This window comes from Oncorhynchus kisutch, linkage group LG5, assembly GCF_002021735.2.
Source record: "Oncorhynchus kisutch isolate 150728-3 linkage group LG5, Okis_V2, whole genome shotgun sequence".
Taxonomy (NCBI): Eukaryota; Metazoa; Chordata; class Actinopteri; order Salmoniformes; family Salmonidae; genus Oncorhynchus; species Oncorhynchus kisutch.
In genome coordinates, this window is record NC_034178.2 from 21,589,979 (window position 1) to 21,607,477 (window position 17,499).

General features: G+C 41.3%; 1 protein-coding gene across 4 annotated transcripts in view; it reads left to right on the forward strand.

Moving 5' to 3' along the window:
- LOC109890760 (receptor-type tyrosine-protein phosphatase T-like) overlaps positions 1 to 17,499 on the forward strand; it is a 484,190-nt gene that overhangs the window by 229,835 nt on the left and 236,856 nt on the right. For all 4 annotated transcript variants that reach the window (XM_031824663.1, XM_031824659.1, XM_031824662.1 and 1 more), the window contains one exon: positions 3,948 to 4,244. In XM_031824663.1, the coding sequence (XP_031680523.1) occupies positions 3,948 to 4,244 (297 nt within the window). The remainder of the gene's footprint in view (positions 1 to 3,947; positions 4,245 to 17,499) is intronic.

Consider the following 17,499-nt stretch of genomic DNA (forward strand, 5'->3'; position numbering starts at 1 on the left):
AATACCTCTCACTCAACACGACACAAAAACGTTGGATTCCGTGTGCTTTCACCAGCCCTTACATGTAAACGCCATTCGACCTAGCAGGCATCAATCTCTCGGTTTCTCAAACAAAGATGGACAAAGTCCCACCACCACATACATTTTGTTGTTTGACTATTGGTTTTAAGTGAGGGGGAATTGTTGAACATTGCAGTACCTGCTGAGATACAATAGCTGTCGTGAAAAAAATAAAGAGAGGAATTCTCGAAGGCGTTGGCAATTGAAGAGATGATATGACCTAAGACAGGGAATTTTTACTCAGATGAAATGTCAGGAATTGTGAAAAACTGAATTTAAATGTACAGTTGATGTCTGAAGTTTACATACGACTTGGCCAAATAGATTTAAACTCCCTGTCTTAGGTCAGTTTGTGAAATATCAGAATAATAGTAGAGAGAATGATTTATTTCAGCTTTTATTTCTTTCATCACATTCCCAGTGAAAAACAAGTTTTAATTACTCCAAGCTAAGTGTATGTAAACTTCCAACTTCAACCATATTTGGCTAAGGTGTATGTAAACTTCCGACTTCAACTGTATGTAAATGTGATATTTCAATTTTAAATTGGAATACATTTGCAAACATTTCTAAAAACCAATTTTTACTTTGTTATTATGGGGTATTGTGTTTAGATTGGTTAGGGGAAAAAACTATTTTATCCATTTTAGAATAAGGCTGTAACGTAACAAATGTGGAGAAAGTCTGTTGGGGTCTGATCTTGTCTTTAGGAGGCTTTTGCTACTGAATATTGGGGGCACTGAGGCCATTATGGAGCATTCATATTCCCTTCATAATCATTGCGTTAATAATTTAATTAGCGTGCACTGTTATACTTTAGAATGTAGATATTGAATAATCACAATTTTTTGTTTTTTGGTTCGGTGCCATTTCCGACAGTAAGCTGTTTCAAATACAGCCACATCGGATAACATTTCCATCTTCCATTTGTGTCTTGGGGTTGTGATTATTTGCTGTTTGTTGATCCAGGGCTGTGGATTAAAAGAGCTACCTCTGCAAAATGACTGTGGACATAGTGTTAAGGTGGCGGGAAATGGCTTTAGAGTCCAGAAGCACTTTTGGGCCTACTACTTCACTGCTGTGCTTTGTGGGTTGCATTTGTCCCTCCAGTCCCTAAGGATAAAAGCCAATGGTATCCTAGCCAATGACATTGACTGATCCTATTTTTATGTTTCTGTCTTTTTCTCTCTCCTTGCGCTGTTTACAGTATCCACACAGTTGGCTATTGTGGGCACCCATTGATATGTTTATTGTTAGCAATTTCCACTCTGCTCTTTTGAGGAGCGGCTGTATGATGAATGTGGCGGAGTGTCAGCAGGGAGAACCGGGGCCGGCATTAAGATTGATTTCCACCCCCCCCCCCCTTTTCTTCTTGACGGAGCTCCCCAACGTCTGCGATTAATAATTCCCCGCTCAGCGATCACCGGTGCTGCTACCCTGAGCCCCGCACCCCTATCTGTGGTGGAGTCGGCCCACCCATGGCATAACAAACCTCCCTGGTGCCCCTTCTCAGTGTGCGCCAACCACTGCGACTGCCATGCACCCTGATAAATGAGATTTGAGTCATGTATACTGCTAGCCGTCTTCTCTCCATCCCTCCCTCCCTCCTTCGCTCGGATTGGGGTAGATGGCTGAGAAGAGCTGGAGGAGGAGGAAGATGTAAGATAATTCATTAAAACAATCCATTATTTGTCAAGATCTAGAGCAACTCAGGAGATGCCTTTATTGACTTAATTAACGACAAAGGCAAAGTTATAACTCAGGCTTCTCCGATTTGGGAAGATCCCCCTATTGGATTTTCCAGTCTGACATTAGCAATGTTCTTGGAGCTGCTTTCCGAAATGAATCCAGATTAGCCTTAGATTAGCCTTAATCTGGGTTTTTGTTGTTCAGCATTATTCTCTATCACAGGGCTGTCCCTAGCCTTTTGGGGGCCCTAAGCAGGATTTGGTTGCCCCCCCCCACCTTGGACCCCTTCTTCATGTCAGAGAGAAATTGTATTTCCCTCAATTCTGCACATTTTGCCATGGGCCAGAGAGAAAGATTAGCAATTTGATTACACATTTCATGCAATTGTATTCATTTTGCCATGGGGCAGAGATTCTTTTTCTTCTGTTTTTTTCAGTTTTAAAGCTAATTTCCTGCAATTCAACACATTTTACCGTAATTTATGCCATGTTAATATATCAGAGTGAGAATGACTAACACAATCAATGGGGCTCCCCTGGAGGTCAGGGCCCCTGGGTAAGTTTGATTTCTTCAAATTGGTTAGACTAGAGCTGGTTAGACTAGCTACCAATCTAAAAAATTGTTAACTGACATGGCTAATTGAGTGACTTTCAGTGACTGACAACAAGAGAAAAACTGCTAATGCACAACCAAATGTCAAAATTGCCTACTCTCAAAAGTAAGTTGAGACCCCGATTTATGCCTGGGGCCGGCCCTGCTCTATCAGTTCCAGAAATTGGGCTATAGCCCATTGTAAATCTACTGTGAGGCCTTGTTGTGCATGCCTTGCATGCATAAGTCTATTTCAAGGACTTTGTTAGCACGAGAAAGCTGTCTAGTACTGTGTTTTGTATTTTGAGTTCTGTGCATTATGTAATGCATGAAAAAGTAAATTTTACCAGTAGTTATTTTGATCGCTTTCTTACAACTGCAATGCATGGAGCCTGCTGGTCTCCTTTCTTCACACTCCATCAAAAAGTAAGTAACATTGTATTTGATCACAAAACAATAAGCTGTTGCATAGTTTATGCATAGTTGCTTCTTTGGATGATGCTATTGATAAGATTCAAGGGGTTTTTAACCCATAAGAGTCTAAGCCCTGTCTAAGCCGGGGGAGGGCGTGTCTACCTAAGCTATATGGAAATGTTATACCAAGGATCATTTTACTATTTGATTTTGAATTTTAAGACCCCTTGAAGTATCCAAAAAAGAAAAAGTGTATAATATTTGATGAAGTTTTTGGGGGGCCTTACTGCTATTAGACCATACAAATGCATTGAATATAGTAGTCCCCCCCCTCCCCACAATTTTTTAAAAGTAAGTTTGTTCTGAAGTGTCTATCCTATATCTGAGTGACGTAAGAAAGATCAGGAAGCATTTGCGAAATCACGTATCTCTAGCTTAAACTGACAGATGTTTATTTATTTATTATGCTGATTAGATTTCCGCAGGAGCGCTGACATCGATTTTAATAGTTTTTAAACAACCACTTCAAAAGGTTCAAGTGCTCAGCAGCCAAATGCAATTTGTTTGTGCACTTAGCTTTGGCTTGTCCAGATTAAACGACCAGATTTCATCTTGTAAAATTAGACAAAGCCTTTAAATATCAACTCCCACCCAGACGCACTGAAACAGAACCCAAATGGAAAGGCAGACTCGTCTCCCACCATCTTATGTGATTTAGCCATTGTTATTAGCCAATCTAGGGGAATTAGACTGACCTTGAGGCTAAAGAGCTTTGTCATGCTTTCAGGCATGATGTACAGTATCGACTTCACCATGATACTCGCAACATATGGAAGATTCTGCTGTGATAGCCCAACGATCACCCATGGGGGGATTAGTGGTTAGTGGAGATTTACGGAAGGCAGACAACTTGAACAAAGTGTATGCTATATTGTGTCTGTTTCTGATCATCACTGCTAAATAACTAACTCTCATCAATAGCAGTTCAAGTTGTGACTCAATGCTGCCCAACATCGGCTTATCATGTGAAATCCATGTGTCAAGTCTAGGAACTTCCTGTTCAATCAGTTACAGGATCCCAAGAATACTAAGACAAATACTAATACCATTACTAAGGGAGTTCCTCTTCGTTTGCCAATGGTTGGATTCATAAACTCTAACCCCTGTTCCTCTCTTTCGCCTTCTCCCTTCAGACCCAGTCAACGGGCCTCAGAATGTCAATGTGGTGGACATCCGGGCCCGCCAGCTCACCCTGCAGTGGGAGACGTTTGGCTATGCCGTGACGCGCTGCCACAGCTACAACCTGACCGTGCAGTACCAGTACGTGTTCAACCAGCAGGAGTTTGCGGCCGAGGAACTGATCCAGACGTCGTCTCACTACACCCTGCGGGGTCTGAGGCCCTTTGTCACCGTTCGCCTTCGCCTGGTCCTTGCCAACCCCGAGGGCAGCAAGGAGAGCGAGGAGATCGTCAAGCAGACGGAGGAGGATGGTGAGTGTCAGTGTTTCTGTCTTTAGAGTGGTATTGTCCTGGTTCCACTGTCTTGTCCTGTTCCTAGTTCAAATACATGCATGGGGTGTACTGTAGACATGCTGCCTGTACACATAGGGATGGAAATTACACTAGTCTGCTAGCCCAAGGCTAGTACTTTTTTGACCAAGCTAGTTGAAAATGTGCCAAACTAGCCTGCCAGGCCACTGAAATTGTATCATATGTCACAGATTGTTGACCCAAATGTTACCGGGGCTAATATTATAAATTGAGGTCTACTAGCCTGGCTAGCCAGCACCCAAATTCCATCCCTGCACATGCCAAAAATATGGCTGTTTTCATTCCAGTAAACTGTCATCTTGTTCTGAGCAAGGCCAAAATTTCAAAATAAATGTTTTTGTTTTTTAAAACTAGGCTAGATCATGAGATGGCTTAAAATAGCTTCCATATTAATGTTGTTCAATACATTTACATGTATTCAAGCAGACAATTCTTTGCAGTAAAGGCACTAGCTTGATAGAACTGCAAGCTAATGGAAATATAGTTAGACCTTAATTGTTCCACTAATTAATACCACAATTATGATTGGTTACACTTGTAATAACTGTATAATGAGCGCTGATTATAGCCCTGTTATCCAACTATTAAAAATCCAATATGACCACAGCATGTATTAATGGGCACAAATGAATACATTGTATGTGTATGACTGGATGTAATGTATAAACTACAACTCAGCAGACCTTGCTATTATCGATGCACTATGATGTCCTCATTCCATAAAGACTTTGGTATCTTTTCATTTATCATTGAGTGCGCATTATGTTTTTTAATCAAAACAGCCCCAACCTCCAACGAGGTCCCAAACTAGTTGAGAGTAGCAACACTGTGTTCATTGTTTTTAGCTAATAATATTTAATCTCTGGGTTGTAATTTTTGTTCTTAGCGGTGCTAATTGCACTTCTATGGAAATGACTTTAGTTTTATAGAGCTATGCACCGTCTCACAAATATGATTTCAATTTTAAAAGGCCCAATGCAGCCGTTTTTATCTCAATATCAAATCATTTCTGGGTAACAATTAAGTACCTTACTGTAATTATTTCCAATCAAAATGTTCAAAAATTTACAAAAATAGCTTCTTAGCAAAGAGCAATGTCTCAAGCAAGTATTTTGCTAGGACTGTCTGGGAGTGGTCTGAGTGGGGAGGGGAAAAACTGAAAACTAGCTGTTACTGGCAGAGATGGTTTAGAACTCTTTCTTATTGGTCCATCAACATATTTACTGCCTGCTGATGTCACCATGCATTCCAAAACTCCATCCCACCAAAACAGGCTGATATTTCAGGTGATCTTTTCAAACAGCTCTTACACTAAAAGGGCATTTTTCTAATTTCCACAATGTCACAGTATTATTCCAACCTCATAATGTGGAAATATATATACTGAACAAAAATATAAATAGAACAGGTCAAGTGTTTGTATCATGTTTCAAGAGCTGAAATAAAATATCCCAGAAATTGTACATGCGCACAAAAGCTTATTTCTCTCAAATTTAGAGCACACATTTGTTTACAAAATTTGTTAGAAAGCATTAAAAAAAAATCCATCCACCTGACAGGTGTGGCATATCAAGAAGCTGATTAAAAAGCATTATCATTACACAGGTGCACCTTGTGCTGGGGACAATAAAAGTCCACTCTAAAATGTGCCGTTTTGTCACACAACACAATGCCACAGATGTCCCAATTTGATGTAGTGTGCAATTGGCATGCTGAGAGCAGGAATGTCCACCAGAGCTATTGGCAGATAATTTAACGTTCATTGCTCTACCATAAGCCGCCTCCAACGGAGTTTTAGAGAATTTGACAGTATGTCCAACTGGCCTCACAACCGCAGATCATATGTAACCATGCCAGCCCAGGACCTCCACATTTGGTTCTTCATCTGAGGGGGTGCTGAGGTGTATTAAAGCCTTTTTTTGTGGGGAAAAACTAATTCTGATTGGCTGGGTGGGGCGAGGAGGACCACCCATGGCTGCACCCTTGCTCAGTCATGTGACATCCATAGATTAAGGCCTAATAAATGTCAAATTTCTATTGACTGATTTCCTTGTGTGAACTGTAACTGAACTGTGAACTGAACTGTAACTGAACTGTGAACTGCATGTTGCGTTTATATTTTTGTTCGTTATATAAAACACAGTACAGTTCGACTGTACTGGGCCTTTTAAAAGGTTCCTCTTTCCCGTCGCTGATGAAACTGAAGTACACTACATGCACAAAAGTATGTGGGCACACCTTCAAATTCGTGGATTATACTATTTCAGAAACACCCGCAGATGAGAATGGAGCCGGAGGGGATGGCTGCCGTTCTATGGGCTCCTAACCAATTGTACTATTTTGTGTGTTTTTTCACATTGTTTGTAACTTATTTCGTACATAATGTTGATGCTACTGTCTCTTTTGGCCCGAAAAGAGCTTCTGGATATCAGAACAGCGATTACTCACCTCAAACTGGATGAAGATATAATAATATAATATTATAAGGATATAATATTGCTCCCAGACAAGGCCCAAATTCCCATCATTCGCATGAAGAAAAGAAGGAAATACAGGGGGCGCAGGTCGGGGTGCTTTGTGAGAATTTACCATCCGTTCTACCATCCGTTCTATTGGCCAACGTGCAAATCACTGGAGAATAAACTGGTTGAGCTCCGTTCGAGCTAAACAGTTGGCTGGGTTTTCCGTGCAACGGCAGGACAAAAGAGCTACGTCCGGTAAGACGAGGGTTGGGAGTCTGTGTCTATTTGTCAATAAAAGCTGGTGCGCAATGTCTGATATTAAGGTAGTCTTGAGGTATTGCCACCACAAACGAACACTGGCTCTAAGACCGCACTCAACAAACTGTATAAGGCCATAAGCAAACAAGAAAATGTTCATCCAGAAGTGGTACTCCTAGTGCCCGGAGACTTTATTGCAGGCAAACTTAAATCTGTTTTACCTCATTTCTACCAGCATGTCAGATTGGAATAAAACTCTAGACCACCTTTACTCCACACACAGAGATATGTACAAGATCTCCCTCGCCCTCCATTTGGCAAATCTGACCGTAATTATATTGTATTGATTCCTACTTACAAGCAAAAACTAAAGCAGAAAATACCAGTGACTCAATACAGTGGTCAGATAAGGTGGATGCTACCCTACAGGACTGTTTTTCTAGCATAGACTGAAATATGTTCTGGGATTCATCCAATGGCATTAATGTACATGTACATATCCCAACCAGAAGCCATGGATTACAGTTAACATCCGCACCGAGCTAAAGCTACCACTTTCAAGGAGCAGGACACTAATCCGTAAACTTATAAGAAATCTCGCTATGCCCTCAGATGAACCATCAAACAAACAGGCAAAGTATCAATACAGGATTAAGATTGAATCCTACTACACCGGCTCTGACTCTTGTCGGATGTGACAGGGCTTGCAAACTATTACAGACTACAAAGGGAAACCCAGCCGCGAGCTGCCTAGTGACACGAGCCTACCAGATGATCTAAAGGCATTTTATGCTCGCTTTGAGGCAATCAACACTGAAACATACATGAGAGCACCAGCTGTTCCGGACCACTGTGTGATCACGGTCTCCATAACCGATGTGAGCAAGACCTTTAACCTCTCTGGGACGCTAGCATCCCACCTGGCCAAAAGCCAGGGAAAATGCAGAGAGCCAAATTCAAATAAAATTCAATCAAATCAAACTTTAATTAAACACACGCAAGATAGCAAATTAAAGCTTCACTTGTTGTGAATCCAGCCAACATGTCAGATTTCAAAAAGGCTTTTCGGCGAAAGCAAACGATGCTATTATCTGAGAATAGCACCTCCGTAAACAAAGAGAAACCATATTTCAACCCTGCAGGCGTGACACAAAATGCAGAAATAAAAATATAATTAATGCCTTACCTTTGACGAGCTTCTTTTGTTGGCACTCCAATATGTCCCATAAACATCACAAATGGTGCTTTTGTTCAATTAATTCCGTCGATATATATCCAAAATGTCAATTTATTTGGCGCGTTTGATCCAGAAAAACACCGGTTCCAACTTGCTCAACATGACTACAAAATATCTCAAAAGTTTCCTGTAAACCTTGCCAAAACATTTCAAACTACTTTTGTAATGCAACTTTAGGTATTTTTTTACGTAAATAATCGATAAAACTGAAGCTAGCTTTCTGGTCACGCGCCTCTATCTAACAGTACACTTCAAGTGACCCTCGTTCAAGATGGCCATACCTCTTCATTACACAAAGGAATAACCTGAACCAATTTCTAAAGACTGATATCCAGTGGAAGCGATAGGAACTGCAAGAATGTTCCTTAGAAATCTGGATTCCCAATGAAAACCCATTGAAAAGAGTGACCTCAAAAACAAAAATTTCAGGTTTCGCCTGCTAAATAAGTTATGTTATACTCACAGACATATTTCAAACAGTTTTAGAAACTGCAGAGTGTTTTCTATCCAAATCTACTAATAATATGCATATCTTATCTTCTGGGGATGATTAGCAGGCAGTTGAATTTGGGCATGCATTTCATCTGGACGTGAAAATACTGCCCCCTGTCACCAAGAAGTTAAACAGGTCAACATTCCCAAGGCCGCAGGGCCAGATGGATTACCAGGACGTACTCAGATCATGCTTGGACCAACTGTCAAGTGTCTTCACTGACATTTTCAACCTCTGATTCTGTAATACCTACATGTTTCAAGCAGACCACCATAGTCTCTGTGTCCAAAGAATGACTACCTCCCTAATTGACTACCGCCCCATAGCACTCATGTCGGTAACCATGAAGGGGTGTGTGCTCCCTATTCACCCACAACTGCGTGGCCAAGCATGGCTCTAACACCATCATTAAGTTTTCTAATGACACAACGGTGGTAGACCTGATCACCGACAATGATAAGAGACCTGTCAGTGTGGTTCCAGGACGTGAGCAAGACAAAGGAAAGGATATGATCATGGACTACAGGTAAATAGGGCCGAACACCCCTTCACATCGACGGGGCTGTAGTGGAGCGGGTTGAACGTTTCAAGTTCCTTGGTATCCATATCACTGTCATGACGTTGTTATTGTTAATGTGATGACATGCTATTTATCGAATAATTAACAATGTTTATACGTGATTAAATGAATCCTGTAACCATTAACTCAGTAACCTGGTGCACCATGGGAAAGTTTGTTTAATGAGTTACCGTTTCCCAAATTCACTCAAATAATATCAGAATCGATTTCATAGCAGTCACTAATTCATTAATTTCCTCATCAGTCTCATTCTGAATGTCGCATAATTCGCAAATCTGCACTACCCTTGTCTCACTAATCATTCCGTGCCACACAAAATGAGTTGATTATTTATTTACTAACAAGCTAAATGATAACATAAGATGCACATAAACAAACCTTCTCGGTTATTGGTTTGAACTTAATACAATGGCAACAGGTCCCTAGCGGACCAACACAATATGACACGTGTTACACAAGATGGAGATTTACAGAGAGAGAGAGAGAAAGTACAATAGAGAAATGCAACACTTGGATACATTTGTAAACTATGCTTAGTTTCAGCCCTAACACCTTGCCCCGAACTGCCGCTCTTATGGGTAAAAAGTGTAATGCATGTATTTACGTGTTGAAGGTCTCCGTTGGGTATCTTTTCGTGGGCTGAGTTCTGCTTAGTGGGAAATATTTGGCAGACGCCTTGTTCTTTCATCTTCAGGTGTAAGTCTCTGATTGTCCACACGATGTCTCAATGTCCTTTCGCTTAGTTGTATGTTTCCTTGCACTCGTTCTGTGAGTGAGCTTCTGAGTAGGCTAATCAGCCATGTCGATGAACCCAGCATGGGTAGGAGGGCCATGTAGACAATCAATGACTTGAAAAGATATGCCGGAGGGTCCTGTTTAAATTCACCTTCCTAGATACAGTACTTAGAAGAACTACTCAACCATGAACCTGATTGTTTTGGGGTCGAGACTAATTGTGGACCTTTGCTGCAGCTCGCGGTCCTCTAGTCAAGTATGTAAATTCTTAACATGTTTTATACCCCAGAGTAGAAAGGGTGTGTCCGTCTTTATGACACACTCTCTGGATTCCCTGGGGTGAAGCTAGTCACAAGACAATGTATTATAATTAACTATGATCTCTTATGGACAACTAAAATCACATTCTTATCATCACCAAAACATTATTTTTCATCTGGATATTCTCTAAATCAAAATCAAAGCAAATATATTTATATAGCCCTTCTGACATCAGCTGATATCTCAAAGTAATGTACAGAAACTCAGCCTAAAACCCCAAACAGCTCGCAATGCAGGTGTAGAAGCACAGGGGCTAGGAAAAACTCCCTAGAAAGGCCGAAACCTAGAGAGGAAACAGGCTATGAAGGGTGGCCAGTCCTCTTCTGGCTGTGCCGGGTGGAGATTATAACAGAACATGCCAAGATGTTGAAATGTTCAAAAATGACCAGCATGGTCAAATAATAGTAATCACAGTGGTCGTTGAGGGTGCAACAGGTCAGCACGGCCAGGTGGACTGGGGACAGCAAGGAGTCATCATGCCAGGCAAGGAGTCATCATCCTGAGGCATGGTCCTACACAACATAAAGTATGTAAACATCACATACACATTATGAAAACTCCTAAAGTTACATTTTTTTCATTATAACATCCTCATTTAACTTTAATTCATAAAATATACATTAATTTTCATATTCCATCCATCATTGTTACCACCATTTTGTCTGATGAAATATATTGTCGCAAAGTCAATTTATTTGATGTTCTGTAGTTTTTGGCTGTAAACTCTTCCTAAGGCACACAGACATTCCGAGGTCTCACATTAGAAAACAGAATGGACTTGGGATGCTGCCTTATAATTTACAATGGGTGTGAGGTGATAAAACCCCCCATCAATCACTCTATACCTCTCCCCGTGTGCTGGAGGGAGAGATATCTCTGTAGAACTGTGATCCACTGTAACCTGATCCTCACAGGCCAGTCATGACAGTACCAACAAACTATCATGGCCCAAACACACCAAGAACGTTGTGAAGAGGGCACAACAATGGCTTTTCCCCCTCAGGAGACTGCAAATATCTTATCCTCAAAATGTTCTACAGCTGCACCATCTAGAGCATCTTGACCAGTTGCATCACCTCCTGGTATGGCAACTGCTCGGCATCCGCCCGTAAAGCGCTTCAGAGTGTACAGCCCAGTACATCACTGGGGCCAGATGTGGAGGTCCTGAGCTGCCTTGCTTCCACGTGGTCTGCGGTTGTGAGGCCGATTAGACACACTGCCTAATTCTCTAAGACAACGTTAGATGCGGCTTATGTAAGATAAATTAACATTTAATTATCTGCCAACAGCTCTGGTGGACATTCCTGCGGTCAGAATGCCAATGGCACACTCCTTCAAAACTTGAGACATCTGTGATATTGTGTTGTGTGACAAAACTGCACATTTTAGAGTCATTTTATTGTCCCCAGCACAAGATGTAATGATCATGCCACACCTGTCAGGTGGATGGATTATCTTGGCAAATGAGAAATGCTCACTAACAAGGATGTAAACAAGTGTGTGCTCACCATTTGAGAAAAATACACTTTTTGTGTGTATGGAACATTTCTGGGATCTTTTATTTCAGCTCATGAAACATGGGACCAACACTTTACATGTTATGTTTATATTTTTGTTCAGCTTATGTTTTGAGGTTACGTATAGCTTGTTAGCACTTAGAGCACACCGATTGGTGTCAGCCTTGTAAGGCGTTAATTTCCCTTTTTATCAGGCATTAAAACAGGAAGAAATTAATCGTAGATGGATCTTGTATATTTCAGAGACCCTAGAGGGTATAATATCGAATTAAAGTTTGCATTCAATCATACCCTGATTTGAAAATATATATATTTTGCTGGGGTGGACAAGCAATAATGTTAAATTGGATTTAGTTTAACTAAAATACCGCAAATGGGATTTTAAGATTAGATGGAGATTACTATTTTTGTTATTTTGTTCCAGGGCTTGTTTTTCACTTTATGTTTGTTGTTAACAAAATTTGTCATTTTATGCTTACATTGTGTGTAATCAAAATGTTAAGATGAATTTCTTGACGTGTTTGACCTTGGTTGCCTATTGTTTACAGTAATGCAGGGTTAGCTACCAAGTGTAAATTGGAATGCTATTTATGTCCATTGTAGCAAGTCTACAAACAGAAATCAACAATACCTCTGAAAAAAGCATTTGTTTCATAGTTATTTTTTAATATTGAAATAAAAGCCCTCTCTCTAAAGTAAGATAAATCACCAGTAAAATAATTGTTTAATCATGACTGTTTTAAATCTACTCAAGGACATAATTTATTTTCTAATAATAGATTATTTAACCATCCAGGGTACACTCAAAGACTATGTCAAATGTGGAACAACGTATATTGAGAGCTCTCCTCCCTCTTCTGTTTTTGAATAATTAGAGCTAACAAAGATTTCTAACATGTCTCTTTTTGGTTGTGTGTTGGGTTGGGATGCTGACTGGACATGACAAATATCTTTCAGCCAAGTACATTCAATGCATCGTTGACAACACAATACTAAGCCCTGGTGTCGCTGCTGTCTAATCTGGTTATAAATGGCACGATCAGTGGACAAGTGGACACACACACACACACACACACACAGAACCAGCCACTGTCACTAATAACTCCCATGCCCCCAAGGTCTAACGGTCTAACCCGGTGAAGTGTCCATACTGGCCAAACAAAGAGGTGGATGCTTATGACCCATACACTATCCATTAACAAAGGGTTAACATGGCAGTCTAGGCAATTATGAGTAAATGGAATATTACAAAACAAACTAGTAAGCACTGCATTGCATGAATAATCCTATATTGATCTAAGACTAGGATCAACGATAAATGCCTAGATCATTGTCGACACCAATAGACCAAAAAAACATTACAGTAAAATACATTTGGCTAAGTGTACATGTGTGATCTAAAGTAAATGGAAACAATTAGCATGAACCAGGTGACTCAAATCTTACCACTAAACTCCCAAATCTAATATGCTTCTTGTTAGCAGGGAGTTTATGATAATGAGATTCACTGTTCTTTCTACCTTAAAGCTTGGCAATGTGCAAAAATAGTCCAGTTCCCCTTCCCCTATCACTCCATCACTCTATCAGTTCCCCTTCCCCTATCACTCCATCCCTCTATCCCTCCATCTGCCCTGTTGAGGGAGCTAATGCCAACACTGTTCAAGACCAGCTGTAACATCTGCTTCCAACTCACACTCTCAAACACGTAGATCCCATGAACGCAGCTCACTTTCCAGCTCACACTCTCAAACACACAGATCCCCTGAACGCAGCTCACTCTCCAGATCCCAATAACCTGAATTCTGATCAACTGTTCAGACACCTGTATGTCATTATCACACACTATTTAGTTCACTTCTTTGCACCCTATCATTGTGAGGGTGCCTGATCGTTACTAGCCTTTTCCCTGCCTGTACTGTTGCCTTTATGGACTCCCGGTGTATGACCTTCTGCCTGCCCCTGGACCCAGCTACCTGCCTCCTCTGGTGGTCCTTTACAATAAACAGCTGCTGCGCCCTGCACTTGAAACCAGCTCTCTGTTTCCCATCGTGTACAGTACACCAGCCACATTCTTCTCGTCTGCCATGCCAATTATTAAGATAGTGTGAAGATGGACTAAATGGCCTTTTAACAAAGGTATTATCAGGACTTTCGTCCAGTCATCAGACTGCATAAATTAATATCAAATCAAAGAGCCAGGATTGAGCACTGAGGATGTTTCCCTTGACTTCAGCTGCTCACTCCATTAGTCCTGGGGTTAAGCCACCAGCGCTGTCTTCCCACTTCCCCCATTTAGATGAGTTAATGCTTGAAAAGTAATTGTAACATTGTTTATATCAAAACAAATGTATTTATCACCGACAAGTGTCCAGCAGATGTTATTGGGGATGTAGTGAAATGCTTGTGTTTCTAGCTCCGACAGTGCAGTAATATCTAACAGTTTCACAACATATACCTAAAATACATGTAAATCTAAGTAAGGAATGCAATTAAGAATACACATATATTTAGTACCGTTCAAAAATTTGGAGTCACTTAGAAATGTCCTTGTTTTCCATGAAAACATACATGAAATGAGTTGCAAAATGAATAGGAAATATAGTCAAGACATTGACAAGGTTAGGAATAATGATATTTAATTTAAATAATAATTGTATCCTTCAAACCTTGCTTTAGTCAAAGAATCCTCAGTTTGCAGCAATTACAGCCTTGTCGACCTTTGGCATTCTAGTTGTCATTTTGTTTAGGTAATCAAAGATTTCATCCCATGTTTGCTGAAACACCTCCCACAAGTTGTATTGGCTTGATGGGCACTTCTTACGGTCAAGCTGCTCCCACAACAGCTCAATAGGGTTGAGATGACTGTGCTGGCCAACCAATTATAGATAGAATACCAGCTGACTGCTTCTTCCCTAAATAGTTATTTCATAGTTTGGAGCTGTGCTTTTGGTCATTGTCCTGTTGAAGGAGTTGAAGGAGGAAATTGTCTCCAATTAAGCGCTGTCCACAGAGTATGGCGTTGCAAAATGGAGTGATAGCCTTCCTTCTTCAAGATCCCCTTTACCCTGTACAAATCTCCCCCTTTACCACCACCAAAACACTCCCAGACCATCATATTGCCTCCAACATGCTTGACAGATGGCGTCAAGCACTCCTCCAGCATCTTTTAATTTTTTCTGCGTCTCACAAATGTTCTTCTTGTGATCCGAATAACTGAAAATTTGCTTTGTCTGTCCATAACACATTTTTCCAATCTTCCTCTGTCCAGTGTCTGTGTTCTTTTGCCCATCTTAATATTTTATTTTTGTTAGGCCAGTCTGAGATATGGCTTTTTCTTTGCAACTCTGCCTAGAAGGCCAGCATCCCGGAGTCGCCTCTTCACTGTTGACATTGAGACTGGTGTTTTGCGGGTACTATTTAATGAAGCTGCCAGTTGAGGACTTGTGAGGCGTCTGTTTCTCAAACTAGACACTCTAATGTACTTGTCCTCTTGCTCAGTTGTGCACCGGGGCCTCCCACTCCTCTTTCTATTCTGGTTAGAGCCTGTTTGCTCTGTTCTGTGAAGGGAGTAGTACACAGCATTGTATGAGATCTTCAGTTTCTTGGCAGTTTCTCGCATGGAATAGCCTTCATTTCTCAAAACAAGAATAGACTGACGTGTTTCAGAAGAAAGTTGTTTGTTTCTGGCCGTTTCTGGCCATTTTGAGCCTGCCATTTCCCGCTACAATAGTAATTTATAACATTAACAATGTCTACACTGTATTTCTGATCAATTTGATATAATTTTAATGGACAAATAAATGGCTTTTCTTTCACAACAAATGGCTCCAAACTTTTGAACGGTTGTGTATTGCAGAGCGGCATTGAACTAAGATAGTGGCATGGTATAGAGTACAGTTTACACATATAAGATGATTAATGCAAGATACGGATACATTATTAAAGTGGCTGGTGGTTTCATTTCCTTAAAGTGGCCAGTGATTCCTAATCGATGTCTATAGGCAGCAGCCTCTGATGTCCTGGAGATGGCTGTTTAACAGTCAGTGGTGTAGTATTGAAGATAATACAGTATGTACGTACATATGAAATAGGTGATGCCTATATGTAAGCACAATTTAAATTTGACCAAGATACTGTAGAATAGTGTGGAGTGCAGTTCATACATACAGTATGAGATAAGTAATGCTAGATTTGGAACATTATTAAAGTGGCTAGTGATCCATTTCTAAAAGTGGCCAGTGACCCTAATCTATGTCTGTAAGCAGCCGCCTCTGATGTGCTAATGATGGCTGTTTAGCAGCTTGATGGCCTTGAGCTAGAAGCTGTTTTTCAGTCTCTCGGTCCCAGCTTTGATGGACATGTACTGACCTCGCCTTCTGGATGATAGTGGGGTGAACAGGCAGTAGCTCGGATGGTTGATGTCCTTGATGATATTTTTGGCCTTCCTATGGAATCGGTGCTGTAGGGAAGTTTGCCCCAAGTATTGCGTTGGGCAGACCGCACCACCCTCTGGAAAGCTTTGCGGTTGTGGGCAGCGGTGCAGTTGCCGTACCAGGTGGTGATACAGCTTGACAGGATGCTCTCAATTGTGTTTCCTACCTTCACCACCTGGGTGCGACCCGTCAGGAAGTCCAGGGCCCAATTGCACAGGGCGGGGTTCAGACCCAGGGCCTCGAGCTTAATGATGAGCTTGGAGGATACTATGGTGTTGAATGCTGAGCTATAGGCATTGAACAGCATTCTTACATAGGTATGCCTCTTGTCCAGATGGGACAGCGCAGTATGCAGTGTGATGGTGATTGCGTAATCTGTCGATCTATTGGAGCGTTAAGCAAATTGAAGTGGGTCTAGGGTGGCAGGTAAGGTGGAGGTGATATGATCCTTGACTAGTCTCTCAAAACACTTCATGATGAACGAGGTGAGTGCTATGTGGCGATAGTCATTTAGTTCAGTTACCTTTGCTTTCCTAGGTCAAATCAAAGTTTATTTGTCACGTGCGCTGAATACAACAGGTGTAGACCTTACAGTGAAATGCTTACGAACAGGTACAGGGACAATGGTGGCCATCTTGAAGCATGTGGGGACAACAGACTGGCATAGGGAGAGATTGAATATATCTGTGAACACACCAGCCAGCTGGTCTGTGCATGCTCTGAGAATGCGGCTAGGAATACCATCTGGGCCGGCAGCCTTTTGAGGGTTAACACGCTATAATGTCTTAATCATGTCGGCCACGGAGAAGGAGAGCCCACAGTCCTTGATATCGGGCTGCGTTGGTGGCACTGTATTATCTTCAAAGCGAGCGAAGAAGGTGTTCAGTCTGTCTGGAAGCAAGACGTCGGTGTCTGCTTTTCCTTTTATATTCAGTGATTGTCTGTAGACCCTGCCACATACGTCTCGTGTCTGAGCCGTTGAACTGGGACTCAACTTTGTCCCTATACTGACGTTTAGCCTGCTTGATTGCTTTGCAGAGGGAATAACTACACTGTTAGTATTCTTCCATCTTCCCAGTCTTCTTGTCCTGGTTAAATGCGGTGGTTCGCGCTTTCAATATGGCACGAATGCTCCCATCTATCCACGGTTTCTGGTTGG